The 17,196-nt window shown below is 44.0% G+C and overlaps 1 protein-coding gene across 1 annotated transcript; it reads left to right on the top strand.

The window, feature by feature from the left end:
- Positions 1-852: 852 nt before the first annotated feature.
- LOC128688416 (glutamine synthetase) lies at positions 853-3,124 on the top strand. The gene is made up of 3 exons (XM_053776295.2): positions 853-993; positions 1,169-1,345; positions 1,746-3,124. Exons 2-3 carry the CDS (start codon positions 1,180-1,182, stop codon positions 2,669-2,671), a joined length of 1,092 nt encoding a protein of 363 aa, XP_053632270.1. The 5' UTR covers positions 853-993; positions 1,169-1,179; the 3' UTR covers positions 2,672-3,124.
- Positions 3,125-17,196: the final 14,072 nt, after the last annotated feature.

Here is a 17,196-nt window from a genome sequence, read left to right as displayed (position 1 = left end):
CCATTTATGTACAGGTTGGTATCAGTCTACCCATCTAAGCAAAACCATGTACTCTGACCACATACATTGCATGTATTAATTTGATTTTTCTCAACGGAGGAGGAGGAGGAGAGAGAGAGAGAGAGAGAGAGAGAGAGAGAGAGAGAGAGAGAGAGAGAGAGAGAGAGAGAGAGAGAGAGAGAGAGAGAGAGAGAGAGAGAGAGGAAGGGGTGGGAGAGGGGGAGTGGGTGGGGGTGCCATCAATGAGTGGAGGTGGTGGGGGCAGCAACAGGGCATGCGTCACTCCAGTGGAAACTCCCCCGTACGCTGTGCACGTGATGCCTCCGGAAGTTCTCCCCCACACTACCCTGCTTTGTAAAAAAAAAAATAAAAGTGTGGATTAAAATTGGCAGATATAACATGACCCAAGTAATGGCTGGTGATGACACCTTGCCTGCTGGTTGCGAGGGTAGAGTAAACGAAGGTTTCTCTCATATTTTTCTAGCTACTGTTGTTTATCCCCCCTCACCTTGGCGATGCTATTGTTTGACAACAAACATATTTTGACCCAAATAACAAGCCACTAGCAACACCTGAGGTCAAAATATATAAATCTGAACCTTATTGATCAACAAAGCCAAGGCGCACACCTTAAGTTGCCAGTTCCTATATAAATCAGTTACATATTTTAGTGAATAATTACCCAATATAATAAAGTACCTTTTTAAAGCTTTAACACCGTAATTAGCATGTCTTTGCCTTTATGGCTAGTAAAGCGATTAAAGAATGGCATTTAACGTGGTTATTTAGAATGTATCCTGGTTGAAGGTGCCAAATGCAGGTGGTTCCCTTAGTGCGCATGAGCAGTGACGTCAAGGCTCCTATATAAAGGCCAGAAGCAGGGTTTGGGGTATAGATTTTCTTCTCTCACCAATGGCCGTGCCCACTGCTCTTAGATAATACTGGAGTAACCTTAGTGGTTTTTATTTATTTTATAACTGCTGTAAAACTAAGGTAAGTCTTATTCTCGCATTTTGTGACTACATATTGTGCTGCTTCATAACTATCAATTTGAGTTTGTTTAATTAAAATCTTGTTGATTTTATAGCAGACTTAGGCCCTATTGCTTATATTTGTACGAAGTATCATTTCTTATAATTGTTTAACTGGGGTATTTCCTATTTCTCAGAAAACCTCAAAATGTTTACAACAAGCACCGCTACCAACAAGACTGTGCTAGACAGGTACCTGAGGCTGCCCATTCCTGACAACAAGTGTCAGGTGATGTACGCCTGGATAGACGGCTCTGGCGAGAACCTGCGCTCAAAATCTAGGACAGTCAACTTCATCCCAAAAAGTCCCTCAGGTAACTTTGAAAGTTTCACAGCTGCTGACCAGAAGGTAGTCGTGCGGTTCTTTAAATTCCATACTAATTGTTCTAGGTATTGATCACACAAGAAGCTTTTTCAGTTTGAACGTAACACATTAGGGCATTTCAATACGTTATATAGCTTTTATTAAACTTTTCTCTACTTTAAACTTTTAATTAAAAGTGTGTAAACACCTGACCTACTAGTGGCTGTGGGTTAGCCATGGCGCAGGAGGCGCCGCCCCAGATCAATACTCCCTACAGGGTAAGAGGATGGGAGGAAAGATGCATGGTATAGGTGGGAGAAGGTTCTATCGCTGCCAAACATAAGATACTCCTATCTCTTAAATAAAAAATCTATCCATATTAATGGTTTTTTTTTTTTTTTACTTTTCAGAACTTCCTATCTGGAATTTCGATGGCTCATCAACTAATCAGGCGGAGGGCAGCAACAGCGATGTGTACCTGCATCCCGTAGCACTATACAGAGACCCCTTCAGACTGGGCGACAACAAACTAGTTCTCTGCGAGACTTACAAACACAATAAGAAGCCCACAGAAACCAATCATCGCCACAGATGTCTTGAGGTGTGCACTAAGGCAGCAGACACTCATCCATGGTTCGGCATGGAGCAAGAATATACTCTTTTAGACACCGATAATCACCCATTGGGCTGGCCCAAGAATGGCTTCCCAGGCCCTCAGGGTCCCTACTACTGTGGCGTAGGAGCCAACAAGGTCTACGGCAGAGATGTGGTAGAGGCTCACTACAGGGCGTGTCTATATGCTGGTATCAACATCTCTGGAGAGAACGCAGAAGTAATGCCAGCACAATGGGAGTTCCAGGTGGGTCCCTGTGAAGGCATCACTATGGGTGACGACCTCTGGATGGCCAGATACCTCCTTCACCGCGTCGCTGAAGACTTCAATGTTGTGGTGTCCCTGGACCCCAAGCCCATCCCTGGCGACTGGAATGGTGCTGGAATGCACACTAATTTCTCTACCAAGGGGATGAGAGACCCCAATGGTATCTCTGAAATCGAGAAAGCTATTGACAAGCTCTCCAGACACCACATTCGTCACATCAAAGCTTATGATCCCAAAGAGGGCAAGGATAACGAGAGGCGTCTAACTGGCCTACATGAAACTTCCTCTATTCACGATTTCTCTGCAGGTGTAGCAAACAGGGGCTGCTCAATCCGCATCCCACGGGGTGTGGCAGAGGAGAAGCAGGGATATTTGGAAGATCGTAGACCTTCTTCCAATGCAGATCCTTATATGGTTTCTGAGGTGCTGGTCCGCACCATATGTCTAGACGAGTAGGTAAAAAGAGGTACCAGAACATAATACTCTCAGGGGAGACAAGATCTTGACAGTAATCGTCCCTGCGTCTCCACCTATCAATATTAGTGACAAGCAGCTCCTCGCAGCTGTAAGATAGGGACCAACTCAATTTCATTTCCTACATCAATTTCATTTTCCAGGAATTTTTTTTACCACATTTAACATTTACCTCATTCACTTACTAAATGCCATTTACCATCCATTAACCTCTTACCACCTTCATTTAGTTTTTAACTGTCTACGTCATCCTGTGTACGGTATAATTTGACCTATGTCGAGTAAAAGTATTATTTTGTGATATACGTATTTATCATCTTATTGTCCATAATGTAAATAAGAAATTTTAATGTACCGCATATGATTTTAGATTGTGTAGCTAGGTAAAATTTTAATAATATAATTACAAATAACCCATTACATACCTATGTATTACGAATGTATAATTTTCCTGTGGGTGGCGTAGTTCTTAGTCTTAACTGGGCTTTGACAAGGTCACCATAAAACCACTTAACCTTCTACACCACTGGCACGTATAATGAAATTAAACGATGCATCAGTTAAAAAAAATAAAATGCTAAAAGCTTTGCTTACGGTTAGACTGATTACTGAAACTAGGTTTAAGCGCATAACCTGTAATATGCAGTTATGCGGTATGTGAACACACAACTAGTCGCTGACAAATTAAAATGTCACGTACAGAAGATATCGTTCGAAAATACATATGGTACCTTTCAATCTTGCCACCAGAACTGAAATTTAATTAAAGCCCTCCTTGTGGCTTAGCGCTTCTTTTTGATTATAATAATAATTAAAGCCCTGATAAGTGGGAATACACGCAAATAAAACCGTCGAGGAATACCTTGCTAAATTCCATTAGTTTCTACCGGTGAATACATGAAGTAGACAACTGATAGGAGAAAAGGAACGATAGCTACTAAGAGAGTAGGCCCTTAAAATTACGACGTTCAGTTTCAAGCGTAACTTTCAGCATTCGTTATATGGTAAGCCGTACAACCGTGATTATTATTTTAAAGATCTGTATCTAGTGCAATGCCCCGGCGTCTGAGGATTGTCAGTATGTAAATACAGTAAATTGTGGGTTATAGTAATCATAAAATTCGTCCCCTAAAGACTTGTATAAAGTGGTGGGAAGAGGTACAGAAGTGAAAACCAGGTAGATGAGGTTTTGAGTTCTAAATGTTGGACAGGACAATAACCATGCCACATATAAACTAAATGTAGATCTTAATATTACGGATTGCGAAAAAGATTTAGTTCTGGTTAGCAGTAATCTGAAACCAAGACAACAGTGCATAAGTGTTCGCAATAAAGCTAATAGAATCCTTGGCTTCATATCAAGAAGCATAAATAATAGGAGTCCTCAGGTTGTTCTTCAACTCTATACATCCTTGGTTAGGCCTCATTTAGATTATGCTGCACAGTTTTGGTCACCCTATTACAGAATGGATATAAATTCTCTGGAAAATGTACAAAGGAGGATGACAAAGTTGATCTCGTGTATCAGAAATCTTCCCTATGAGGATAGACTAAGGGCCCTGAATCTGCACTCTCTAGAAAGACGTAGAATTAGGGGGGATATGATTGAGGTGTATAAATGGAAGACAGGAATAAATAAAGGGGATGTAAATAGTGTGCTGAAAATATCTAGCCTAGACAGGACTCGCAGCAATGGTTTTAAGTTGGAAAAAATCAGATTCAGGAAGGATATAGGAAAGTACTGGTTTGTTAATCGTTGTGGATGAGTGGAACAAACTCCCGAGTACAGTTAGAGGCCAGAACGTTGTGTAGCTTTAAAAATAGGTTGGATAAATACATGAGTGGATGTGGGTGGGTGTGAGTTGGACCTGATAGCTTGTGCTACCAGGTCGGTTGCAGTGTTCCTCCCTTAAGTCAATGTGACCTGACCTGACTAGGTTGGGTGCATTGGCTTAAGCCGGTAGGAGACTTGGACCTGCCTCGCATGGGCCAGTAGGCCTTCTGCAGTGTTCCTTCGTTCTTATGTTCTTAAGAGCAGCTGAGGTTAAATGATCGCCTAACCTCGCCTACTCTGCGGGCGACTCTCAAGTGAACATTGCTTGCCTAGTTGTCTCGCCGGAGGACGCCTCACCAACCCTTGTATATACATAGTCCCTGGTAGATAACTCATTTAATAAAATACCATAACTGTCTTATGTCGTGTTGGGTTGCGTTAACAATTTATTCAAGCACACCAGTGTCTTTGTGCTCACTCTGACCTCTTCAGAAGTCCCTTCAATGTAGATTAGATTAATTTTAACAAACGCACTGCAGCAACCATGACTCCGATTCTGCACTAACCTTCACTACTCTTGCTACAATAAGTGCACCGCTCGGTTGTGTAAAATACTTTTGGTTTGCTGCTCTCGTATAAAATGTGGAATAATATACAGGAAACAATGACAGATACTTCATCTTTCCTACAGGTAAGGTGCCCACCAAATCTTTAAAAAAAAAAAAAAAAAAAAAAAAAAAAAAAAAAAAATGGTTACTTAGGCAGTGAAGGACGTATTGTGCTACCGTGGATGTTCGTTATCTCCTGAACTCGGAAAGAAGTGCTGGACCACACTGCTGAATTTAGGCCATAGGTACTCAGATCATTTTTGACTAGGCTTGAATCTTCTAGGTTTGGATCATCTAGGTCCGGGCTTGAATCTTACTGATTCAGGTTTGATCTTTAAATTTGAGGCTTAGATCTAGTTTGTTAGATCTAGTTCTATGCTTACATCTAGGTCCAGAGTTAGGTCTCGACCCTTGATATACGTTACAGTTCAAAGTTTTACTACTACCCGAGTGCGACCATGAGCCAGGCTCGTCTGGTGCGTTCCTAGTCAACCAGGCTGTTGCTGCTGGTGGCCCCTCTGACCCACATATCCACCAGAGTCTAGCTGATCTGGCACTGGTGAAAATACTTGTCAAGTTTCCTCTTTGAGACTTCTAAACTTGTTCCTGCAGTGTTTTTGATATTTTCTGGTAAGATACTGAGTAGTCTGGAGCTCCGGACGTATTTCCATTATTGTGCCCTGGTCACAGACCGGGCCGCGGGGGCGTTGACCCCCGGAACTTTCTCCAGGTAAACTGCACCCTTGCTTTTCACCCCTACTTTGCACTTCTCTCCATATCTCTTCAGTACGTTTAAGGCAGTGTGAAGATTTGGGATAAGGCCCTTAAATACTTTTCGGTATATATTATCATGTATCTTTCTCTCAGCTCCAGTAAATACATGTTTGGGAAGGTGTTCCCAGCAAATGTTTTATTAGCTCGATGGAGGCCGTAACGATCTCTATCTGTTCCAGCTCTGATATTTCCTGCCCTGGACGGGGCCGCCAACACTGAACAATAATCCAAATGAGAGAACACGAGCTACTTGAAAAGTCACCAACTGCATTATTTCCTTTGTTTTGAAAGTTCTCATTATCCACCTCAACATTCTGGCTGTCGTGACGTTGGGTTTATTGTGTTAGAAAGGTCAGCTGACATACTTATTCCCAAGTCTTTCATGTGTTCCTTTCGTTCTGTTGGACGACCCACTTGAGTTTTGTATACAGTATCCCATTATAGTTTATTCTCTCCACAGGTAATTAAGCAGCTGAAATTTATCACCATTGAACGTTTTGTTGTTCTTCATTGTCCACTGGAAAATCCTGCTTATAAATCTCCAATTTTGCAGTGTCTTCCACCAAAGTGACTTTCATGCTTATTTTAGTGTCATCTACAAATAACATTTGCTCCAAACATGGTTTCACTTCATTGAGGAGCCTATTAATATTTATAACTTGTTCAGACTTTCCTCCTAGGTCCAGGCATAGATCTACTTTGTCCAGGTATAGATTACCCAGGGATCTGTTTTTGTGGGAATGTGTAACTAACTGGCTCCCTTCACGAGGATGTTGTTGCTGAGGAAGGGATCTTCATCTAAGGAATTGGAACTACAATCCCCTCTAAAACCTGGTTATCTCCATTTCCCAGGTGTTGCAACATTTGTGGGTTTAGCGCTCTCCCATCATATTAACACGCTGATTATCCATCCTCTACCATCCTGCAATGCACAACCAATCATCACTATACTAAGTTAATTTTCTAACTAGTTCCAACGTAATCTGTTCTAAACGTTTTCTGTACACTTCTTTAAAGTAGCCAAATCAAGCTACAAAACTTTTCAAAACGTATATGTAACCCATGTAACGTTTAAAAATGAGGTAAGACGTCTCAACGTGTTAGGGTCAGTAAGCAGGTACCTGGGTGTCAGTCCCACCTGGTGTCTGTATTCATCTAGCAGTAAATGGGAATGCGGGTGTTAGTTTCCTCATAACGGACGCACAGAAGCAGTGTAATGAGAACCTTTATTGACAAAGTGGGCGTTATTAAATGGGCGAAACGTTATTAATGATGAATCTCCTTACTGCAAATTTGTCTCGTTTCCATCGCGTCTTGTATACCATTTCTCTCCACCAGTTTTCACCTGTCACTTAAATAGATACCTGGGTGTTGTTCTTTTTACCGGAAACGGTTATATTTGCCAGAGTGCTTCCACTGTGCGCTTGCATTGGTTTAAGATGATGGTTAACAGTTTTACCCTTGACAGACGCTGTGGCAGAAAGGAAACCTTTAAGGACACTTGACTTAGTGACAGTTTCATTTTTTACGGTGTTATATACAGGCTAAGAGCTGAACATTAAAATGGTATAAAATACCGACAGGTTGTTAGGTAAGACACATATGCAACAGTTAGGTATCTTTATTATGAAACGTTTCGCCTACACAGTAGGCTTCTTCAGTCGAGTACAGAAAAGTTGATAGAAGCAGAAGATACTTGAAGACGATGTAATCAGTCCATCACCCTTAAAGTTTTGAGGTGGTCAGTCCCTCAGTCTGGAGAAGAGCATTGTTCCATAGTATGGAACAATGTTTCATTCCATGGAACAATGCTCTTCTCCAGACTGAGGGACTGACCACCTCAAAACTTTAAGGGTGATGGACTGATTACATCGTCTTCAAGTATCTTCTGCTTCTATCAACTTTTCTGTACTCGACTGAAGAAGCCTACTGTGTAGGCGAAACGTTTCGAAATAAAGATACCTAACTGTTGCATATGTGTCTTACCTAACCACTTATCTACATTAAACTTCATCTGCCATTTCTCAGACCAAGACATTAATTTGTTCAAATCGTCCTGGAGTTCATTGATATCCTCCTCAGAGTGAATTATACGGCCTATCTTTGTATCATCAGCAAACTTACTCATGTCACTAGTAATCCCTTCATGAAGGTCATTAATGTAAATTATGAACAGGAGGGGGCCTAAAACTGATCCTTGTGGAACGCCACTAGTGACTAATCCCCATTCAGATTTCACTCCATTAATGGTAACTCTCTGCTTTCTATTGGTAAGCCATGCCTCAATCCATGCTAGAACTTTACCTCCTATACCATGAGCTGCCACTTTTCTTAAGAGTCTCTTGTGAGGTACTCTGTCGAAGGCTTTACTAAAATCCAAATAAACAATATCATATTCCTTATCACTGTCAACTGCCTCAAATGTTCTATTGAAGAACGTCAGTAAGTTTGTCAGGCAGGAACGACCTCTCGTGAATCTATGCTGAGATTCATTTATCAAGTTAAATTCAGTCGACAGCAGGTGAGGAGGCGGCAGGAGGTGTGAATCTGACAATCAGGTTCGCATCTCATCTCACCTGCTGTCCCCCATTCTGTATGACTACCCTAAACTTGAAGGTTGGTCTCAGTATTTTATTTTGCGGTTATGGTTTACATTCTGCTATAGTGTCTTTACCAGTTTATCGGTATTACCTCTTCCCCAATTTTAGCACAATTTTAGGAGTTCTGGTTAGCAGTAACCTAAAACCAAGACAACAGTGCATTAGTGTTCGCAATAAAGCTAACAGAATTCTTGGCTTCATATCTAGAAGTATAAATAATAGAAGTCCTCAGGTTGTTCTTCAACTCTATATATCCTTGGTTAGGCCTCATTTAGACTATGCTGCTCAGTTCTGGTCACCGTATTACAGAATGGATATAAATGCTCTGGAAAACGTACAAAGGAGGATGACAAAGATGATCCCATGTATCAGAAATCTTCCCTATGAGGATAGACTGAGGGCCCTGAATCTGCACTCTCTCGAAAGGCGTAGAATTAGGGGGGATATTATCGAGGTGTATAAATGGAAAACAGGAATAAATAAAGGGGATGTAAATAGCGTGCTGAAAATTTCCAGCCAAGACAGGACTCGCAGCAATGGTTTCAAGTTGGAAAAATTCAGATTCAGGAATGATATAGGAAAGCACTGGTTTGGTAATAGAGTTGTAGATGAGTGGAACAAACTCCCGAGTACAGTTATTGAGGTTAAAACGTTGTGTAGTTTTAAAAATAGGTTAGATAAATACATGAGTGGGTGTGGGTAGGTGTGAGTTGACCTGACTAGCTTGCGCTGCTGGGTCTGTTGCAGTGCTCCATCCTTGAGTGGAGATGACCAGGCTGGGTGGGTCATTGGGATAATCCGGGGTGTGGGTCATTGGTCTAATCCGGGGGGAAAACATGGACGTGCTCCGCTTGGGTCAGTAGGCCTGTTGCAGTGTTCCCTCTTTCTTATGTTCTTATGCAATTACTTGTCCCCTTTATAGAATTATACTGGCATGAAGGGTAGGGAATGGCACGGGTTCCATGCTGCATCTGCGCTACTAGCGGTGTCGAGTCCTCTTGGGCGCGGAGGGAGATTTCTGGCCCTTTCATTCCTCCTAGGAACTATCCCTCCCCGGTCCCCCCCTTTTTTTTTTTTTTTTTTTTTTTTTATTTTTTTTTATTTTTATTTTCTTTTCTTCTTTCTTTTTTTTTTTCTTAAAAACAAAAAGAAAGAAGTAACCTAACCATGGCAGCCCTAGTCCATGAACCTTTTACCCCCGGGCCCCTTCTTGATACCGCACCCCGTTCTGACCCCGCCTCGTCTTTGGACCACTCTTCAGACATTCCTCATGCCTCTGTACCTATTGCCGGTGCTGTTTCCTCACCTGCTTCAGGTACTGAGGCCTCGACTGACTCCTTCGATTTATCAGACCTTCGCTCTCCTCTGACTATGCTTCCGGCCTCTCCCTCTACGGTGCGGCAATTTTCAAATCGCCGACCCGTCCCACGTCGGACCAACTCTGGTCCCACGCCTAAACGTCAACAACAATTACCTGCTGATGATACTTCTCCACCTTCACCTTCTCGTTCTTCTCAGAAAAGATCGACACGTCCTTCACTACCTTTCCACGCTCAGTTTCAGACTGAACAGTGGACTAAATTCTTCACTTTACGACCAACTTCCTCTACTGCCTATCTTTCTGACCATAGTATTGGCAAGGCACTCCTACGCCATGTTGGTAAAGATATTTCTTTTCATGCTCTTAAGAGCGGTACGCGCATCATTACCGTACAGAATGCTACCCAGGCTCGTGAGCTCTCTCGTCTTTCCCATATAGATACTGTTCCTGTCACCCTTGAAAAACATCATTCCCTCAATTCTTGTAGTGGTACCGTTATTCTGCCCCATACCATAGTTCAACAAAATTTCCAGACATGCGGCACCGACATTCTAGAACAGCTGGAACTCCAAGATCTCCCAATCCTCAAGGTAGACACTTACGTTCTTCCTGCCCGTGGGCGGAGACGATACCCTAGCAATGTGGCTCGTTTAACTTTTGACAGCCGAGAACTCCCATCCTCAGTTTATATAGCAGGACATCGGTTACAAGTTCGAAAGGTGATCCCTACACCACAACAGTGTAGAAATTGCTGGCGATTTGGCCATCCAGCGAAATATTGCAGATCTATCGCCGAATGCCCAGTCTGTGGTGCCGATGACCATTCTAATACGTCTTGCAATCGATCTCCCTCTTGCCTTAACTGTCATGAGGCTCACCCTTCGTACTCTCGCCGTTGTCAGGTCTATTTAAACGAGCGGGAAATCCGTTACCTCAAAGAGACAGAAGGTCTCCCTTATGCCATGGCAGTTTCTCATCTCCGCCTCCAAGGGAGACTCCCACGTGTTTCTTATTCCCGTGTTTCAAAACGTCCCCCCACTTCTGGTATCCCATCTTCTACACCCACCTCTGTGGTTACCTCTCCCATAATCACTCCTGTATCTAATCCTTTTGCTGTCCTCGGCTCAGACGTCCCTACTTCAACGCCTCAGTCTAATCTCGCTTCTTCGAGTTCTCTCTTACAAGCCTCAGTATCGACGAGACCTCGTACGACACCTCTCCCCAATCGTCCCTCTACTTCTCAAAAGTCAAAAAAAGGTCCGGTAACACCTCCTACCCATCTTCCACCTCCTCATTTTACCCTCCCTGTCTCTGTCCCTAGTTCTTCCCCTCTCACTGGCTCAGTTACAAGTGCAGAGGTTCACCCTCCTCCTCGTAATGTACCTTCCTCCCCTGTTCCCTCCCAAGTTTCTTCCTCTTCTGCCACCTCCCAGGTTCCTGTCTCTTCTGTCCCCTGCCACGCTTCTCCAGTTCCCTCCACCCTTTCGCCCCCCCCTACCTTGGTACAGTCCAATACAGTTCCAATCTTTACTCATCCTCCCCCTACCATTCCCAATATTGTCTCCCATACGACATCTCTGAATTCTGAAACACTTGAAGCAATCTCTGAATATATTGCAGAGACCAAACCATCAATGGACACTGATCCACCTTCCGCTCTTTCTCTCTCCTCTGCTCCATCTGCGCAACTCCTTTCTTCACAGCGCACCGTTCCTTCGCTGCTTGAACATTTTCCACTGCCTCCGCATGTGGACTTTTCTAACCCTCCTAGTCCGTAGGAACCCTTACCTGCGGATTTCAAGTATCTTTATCATTGCCATTCATGGCCTTTTTACAGTGGAATATACGTGGCCTCAGGGGTAATCGGGGTGAGCTTCAGATGTTACTCTCCCAGTTTGCCCCTGTTGGTGTTTGCTTACAGGAACCAAAATTACACTCTGCTGTTATTTCTCACATCTCAGGCTATAATTTATTGTATTCTTCAGATCCTTTTCCTGATGGGACCTTTAATGAAAGTGCCCTTCTTCTCCGCACTGATATTCCGTACCATCAGCTATTTGTTCATACTTCGCTGCATTACACAGCAGCCCGTATCCACTTACATAGGTGGTATACGCTCTGTTCTTTATATCTCTCTCCTTCTCGGGCATTATCTATTCCGGATTTTGCCTTCCTTGTTTCGTCATTACCGCCACCAATTCTGTTACTTGGTGATTTTAATGCCCACCATTTCCTCTGGGGAGGGTCTCACTGTGATTCCCGTGGAATTCAGTTAGAGGCTTTTCTTGCCACCCACCCCCTCCATGTTTTAAATACAGGTACTCACACCCATTTTGATCCTCGGACTCATACTCTCTCTTGCATCGATCTCTCAGTTTGCTCTTCCTCCGCCGCATTAGACTTTACTTGGTCTGTTCTCCCGGACTTACATGACAGTGATCATTTCCCAATCATTCTTACTTCCCCTTCATATTCGCCACCTCTTCGCACCCCACGCTGGCAATTTAATCGGGCAAATTGGAACCTTTACTCACACCTGACTGTTTTTAAAGAGGTTCCTTCTTCGTCCTCCATCGATGAGCTTTTACACCTCTTCTCATCCTCCGTTTTCACCGCAGCTTCTCATTCTATACCCCAAACTTCGAGCAGGCATTCTCAGAAATGCGTGCCTTGGTGGTCTCCTGCTTGTGCTCGTGCAGTACGTTTGAAACGCGCTGCATGGGGCAGGTACCGGTACAATAGAACCACAGAGCGACTCCTTGATTTTAAACAGAAGCGTGCGATCGCTCGCCGTGTCATCCGTGACGCTAAACGCACTTGCTGGCGAGATTATGTCTCCACCATCACCTCTGCTTCCTCTATGAGTGCAGTCTGGAAAAAAGTACGAAAACTGAGTGGTAAATATTCTCCTGACCCGGCTCCTGTTCTGCGGGTTGCCGGTGTTGATATAGCAAACCCACTAGATGTTGCCAATGAAATTGGCAATCATCTGGTCCGTATTTCTCAGGGACTCCATCTATGCCCCTCATTTCTTTCCTCAAAGTCTGCCAGAGAGTTAGCACCCTTGGACTTTTCTTCTCTCAGAGAAGAACAGTATAATGTGCCTTTTACACTTCAAGAACTGGAGGCAACACTCTCAGCTTGTCGATCATCGGCAGCTGGGCCCGACGACATTCATATTCGTATGCTACAACATTTACATCAGTCAGCCCTTGCAGTCCTATTACGCCTTTACAATCTTATTTGGTCACAAGGAGTTCTTCCACAGCTGTGGAAATCCGCCATTGTTCTCCCTTTCCGCAAACCAGGCACTACGGGACATGAAACCTCCCACTATCGTCCCATTGCTCTTACCAGTGCAGTTTGCAAAGTAATGGAACGTCTAGTAAATAGACGTTTAGTGTGGTATTTAGAGACACACAACAGTCTCTCCACTCGTCAATATGGCTTTCGTAAGGGACGTTCTACCATAGACCCCTTACTGCGCTTGGATACGTATGTTCGTAATGCCTTTGCGAATAACCACTCAGTTATTGCCATATTTTTTGATCTTGAGAAGGCATATGACACAACTTGGAGGTATAATATTTTAGCCCAAGCCCACTCCTTAGGCCTTCGAGGCAATCTACCATCCTTCCTTAAGAACTTTTTAACTGACAGGCATTTCCGTGTTCGGGTTAATAATGTGCTCTCCCCGGACTTTATCCAAGCTGAAGGTGTCCCCCAGGGATGTGTTCTGAGCACAACACTTTTTCTCCTTGCTATTAATGATTTGGCCTCTAGTCTTCCATCAAATATTTGGTCATCACTCTATGTTGATGACTTCGCTATTGCCTGTGCAGGCGCTGACTGTCACCTCCTTACAGTTTCTCTCCAGCATGCAGTCGACCGTGTTTCCAATTGGGCCACCACACATGGGTTTAAATTTTCCAGCACTAAAACCCACCAAATCACTTTCACTAGACGCTCTGTCATCTCTGATCATCCTTTGTACCTCTATGGCTCACGTATCCCTGAACGTGATACAGTCAAGTTTCTGGGCCTCCTCTTTGATCGTAGGTTATCCTGGAAACCTCACATTACCTCTCTGAAGGCAACTTGTCACAGCCGGCTGAACCTTCTTAAAACCCTTGCTCATCTTTCGTGGGGAGCTGATCGTCGAACCCTCCTTCACCTACATTCCACCCTTATTTTATCGAAACTTGATTATGGTGACCAGATCTATTCAGCGGCATCTCCTGCTACTCTCTCTAGCCTTAACCCCATTCATCACCAAGGATTACGTTTATGCCTTGGTGCTTTTCGCTCTTCCCCTGTCGAAAGCCTCTATGCAGAAGCGAACGTTCCATCCTTATCCGATCGCCGTGATGCCCATTGCCTGCGCTACTATGTACGCTCTCATGATCTCCGCAATCCTTCCATTTATAGAATGGTCACTGATATTAGTAGACATTCTTTATTTGTTCGCCGCCCCTGCTTACTCCGTCCCTTCTCTCTTCGCCTTCATTCGCTCTTGTCTTCTCTTCAACTACCACCTTTCTATGTACATGTAGCATCACACTTTTCCCTACCCCCCTGGGAAGTTCCAGCTGTTCGAGTCTGTTCTTTCTCCCTCCCTTGCTCGAAAGCCCAACTGTCTACGGTCGCTTCCCGCTCTCTTTTTCTTGACCACTTTCACTCTCATTCTCATGCCATTGCTGTGTACACAGATGGCTCTAAGTCTTCTGACGGCGTAGGATTCGCAGCAGTGTTTCCGGACAGCGTCGTACAAGGGCATTTACTATCTTCAGCTAGTATTTTTACTGCTGAATTATATGCCATCCTTACAGCACTTATCCGTAATGCATCTATGCCTGTGTCATCATTTGTGGTTGTCTCAGACTCCCTTAGTGCTTTACAGGCTATACAAAAATTTGATACACCTCACCCCTTAGTCCTCCGTATCCAACTTTGGCTACGCCGCATCTTTACTAAGCATAAAGATATTGTTTTTTGTTGGGTCCCTGGTCATGTTGACGTACAGGGCAATGAACAGGCAGACACTGCTGCGCGGTCAGCAGTACATGACCTACCAGTTTCTTATAGAGGTATTCCATGTACGGACTATTTTGCTGTAATATCTTCCCACCTTCACACCCGTTGGCAACAACGTTGGTCTACTATGCTCGGCAACAAACTTCAGTCTATTAAACCGAGTATAGGTTACTGGCCGTCTTCTTATCACCAGTGTCGAGGTTGGGAGACTACTCTCTCCCGTCTTCGCATTGGCCATACTCGTCTTACTCATGGATATCTCATGGAGAGGCGTCTTGCTCCTCTCTGTGAGAATTGCCAAGCTCCATTATCAGTCAGCCACATTCTGTTGGACTGCCCACTTTATCAACGAGCACGCAGAATTTACCTCTGTCGTCGTCTTCGCCCCGCTGCTCTCTCTTTACCTTCCCTTCTCGCTGATGGACCCACCTTTCATCCGGACTCTCTCATTGACTTTTTGACAACGACTGACTTACTCCACAAATTTTGATACTTTCAGCCCTTTCTACTTGTATCTCTTGCTACCCTCTACCCCCGTACTATCCCCTGCCCCGCTGTTTTCTGTAACCTGCTGATCATCCCCCCTCCCTTCTGCCATCCAATTCCCTTGCTTCCTTCCCTACCCTGCAGCGCTGTATAGCCCTTGTGGCTTAGCGCTTCTTTTTGATTATAATAATAATAATAATATAGAATTATAGTCAACGGTGCCACTGTTAGTTACCTTCACGAGGAAAACAGAATTATCAATTGAACTACCACTGTTTTACAAATTAGCTGTTCTAACTCCTTTAAATTAAAAGTGTAGTATTTCCAGTAGGTCTGGCGTTCCATAAACGTTGTGGATAATCAGGAAGCAGGACAAGTGCCTCCTGACATGGGTCTTTCTCAAACGGTAAACCGGAACTGTGTTAAAACATCTACTGGCTTACCCAAACAAGGTTTGATGCTTCCTAATTATAACAATGCAGCCTAGTGTTCAGTGGTCAGTCGTCAGTGTTCAGTGGTCAGTCGTCACGTGAGGTCACAGACCCTGAGCTGCTTGGGGATTAGCGTGGACGGTTACAAAGCATGGCTTGCTTCTACAGTGTTTTAAAAGCTGAGGTTGGAGAGTTGAAGGAGGAGGTCTTGCTTCTCCAGGAGGAGATTAGGAGGCTGAAGGTCCACCTCAATGGGCCTGGGAGAGAGTGTGAGGTGGTTGGAGATGTGGGGAATGAGGCTTCTAGCAGTGAGGTGCAGTCTGTCTCTCACTGTGAGGAGGCTGTAGGTGGGGTGGTAGCAACGGCTACCAGCAGTGAGGTGCAGCCCAGCACCTGCTACAAGTGGCGAGTTGTTCACAGTAATGGGAGGCGCATCAGAGTAAGGAAAGTTAAGAGTGCAGATCTGAAGGTAGGAAATCGCTTCTCTGTTCTCCAGGATGAATGTACTTCAGTGGCCAGTGAAGGTAAGGGTACTACTGCCCCTGCTAATGAAGGTAAGCGCATTCTTGTGGTTGGTGACTCTCAGGTAAGATATGTTGATCGTGCTTTTTGTAATAGGAATAAGAAGATGAGAGATAGAGTGTGCTTCCCTGGAGCTGGTGTTGGGGACATTGTCAACAGACTGGATAATATCATGTCAGGTAATGGGAACAAGCCCATTATCTGTCTCAGTGCTGGTGGAAATGATATTGGGAAGGGTAGGAGAGAAGAGCTGCTAGATAAGTACGGGTCAGCTATAGATTTCATTAAGTCTAAGGGAGGGATCCCAATCATATGTAGCATCTTGCCTAGAAGGGGAGTAGGAAATGAATGGTTGTCTAGGGCAATTGGTGTAAATTGCTGGCTAGACAGATACTGCAAGGAACTTGCAATCCCATTCATTGACAACTGGAACAACTTTTATGGCAAACATGATATGTATGCAAGGGATGGGGTTCATCTCTCTGGGGCAGGGGTGGTAGCACTTGCAGACTCGATTGAGAAGGCCATTGGTGAAATGCCTATGATTTTAAACTGATGGAAGATAGAGGTATGGGTGTGTGTGGGAAACAAGCAGGTTGCAACACTAGGGTTGGAAACAGTAAATGTATAAAAGGCATTCAGCATGAAGTTATAAATAAAGACAATAGAACAGGTCAGCAAACAAAGGGGGACAGCAGAGGGCAGCAAGGGACTAGCTCCCTTAAGGTTTACTATACTAATAGCAGGAGTGTTAGAAATAAGATAGATGAGCTAAGATTAATTGCAAGTGCAGGAAACATAGATATTATTGCTATAACAGAGACCTGGCTCAATCTGAAAGATAGAGAGATGCCCTCTGAATGTCACATACAAGGCTATAAATTATTCCACACTGACAGGGTCAACAGGAAAGGTGGTGGAGTAGCGATGTATGTCAGAGACAATTTAAATTGTTGT

The sequence above is a fragment of the Cherax quadricarinatus genome, chromosome 1, assembly GCF_038502225.1.
Source record: "Cherax quadricarinatus isolate ZL_2023a chromosome 1, ASM3850222v1, whole genome shotgun sequence".
In the NCBI taxonomy this organism is placed as follows: domain Eukaryota; kingdom Metazoa; phylum Arthropoda; class Malacostraca; order Decapoda; family Parastacidae; genus Cherax; species Cherax quadricarinatus.
The sequence above is the reverse complement of the archived record's forward strand: the minus strand, read 5'-3'. Positions and strand labels throughout refer to the sequence as shown.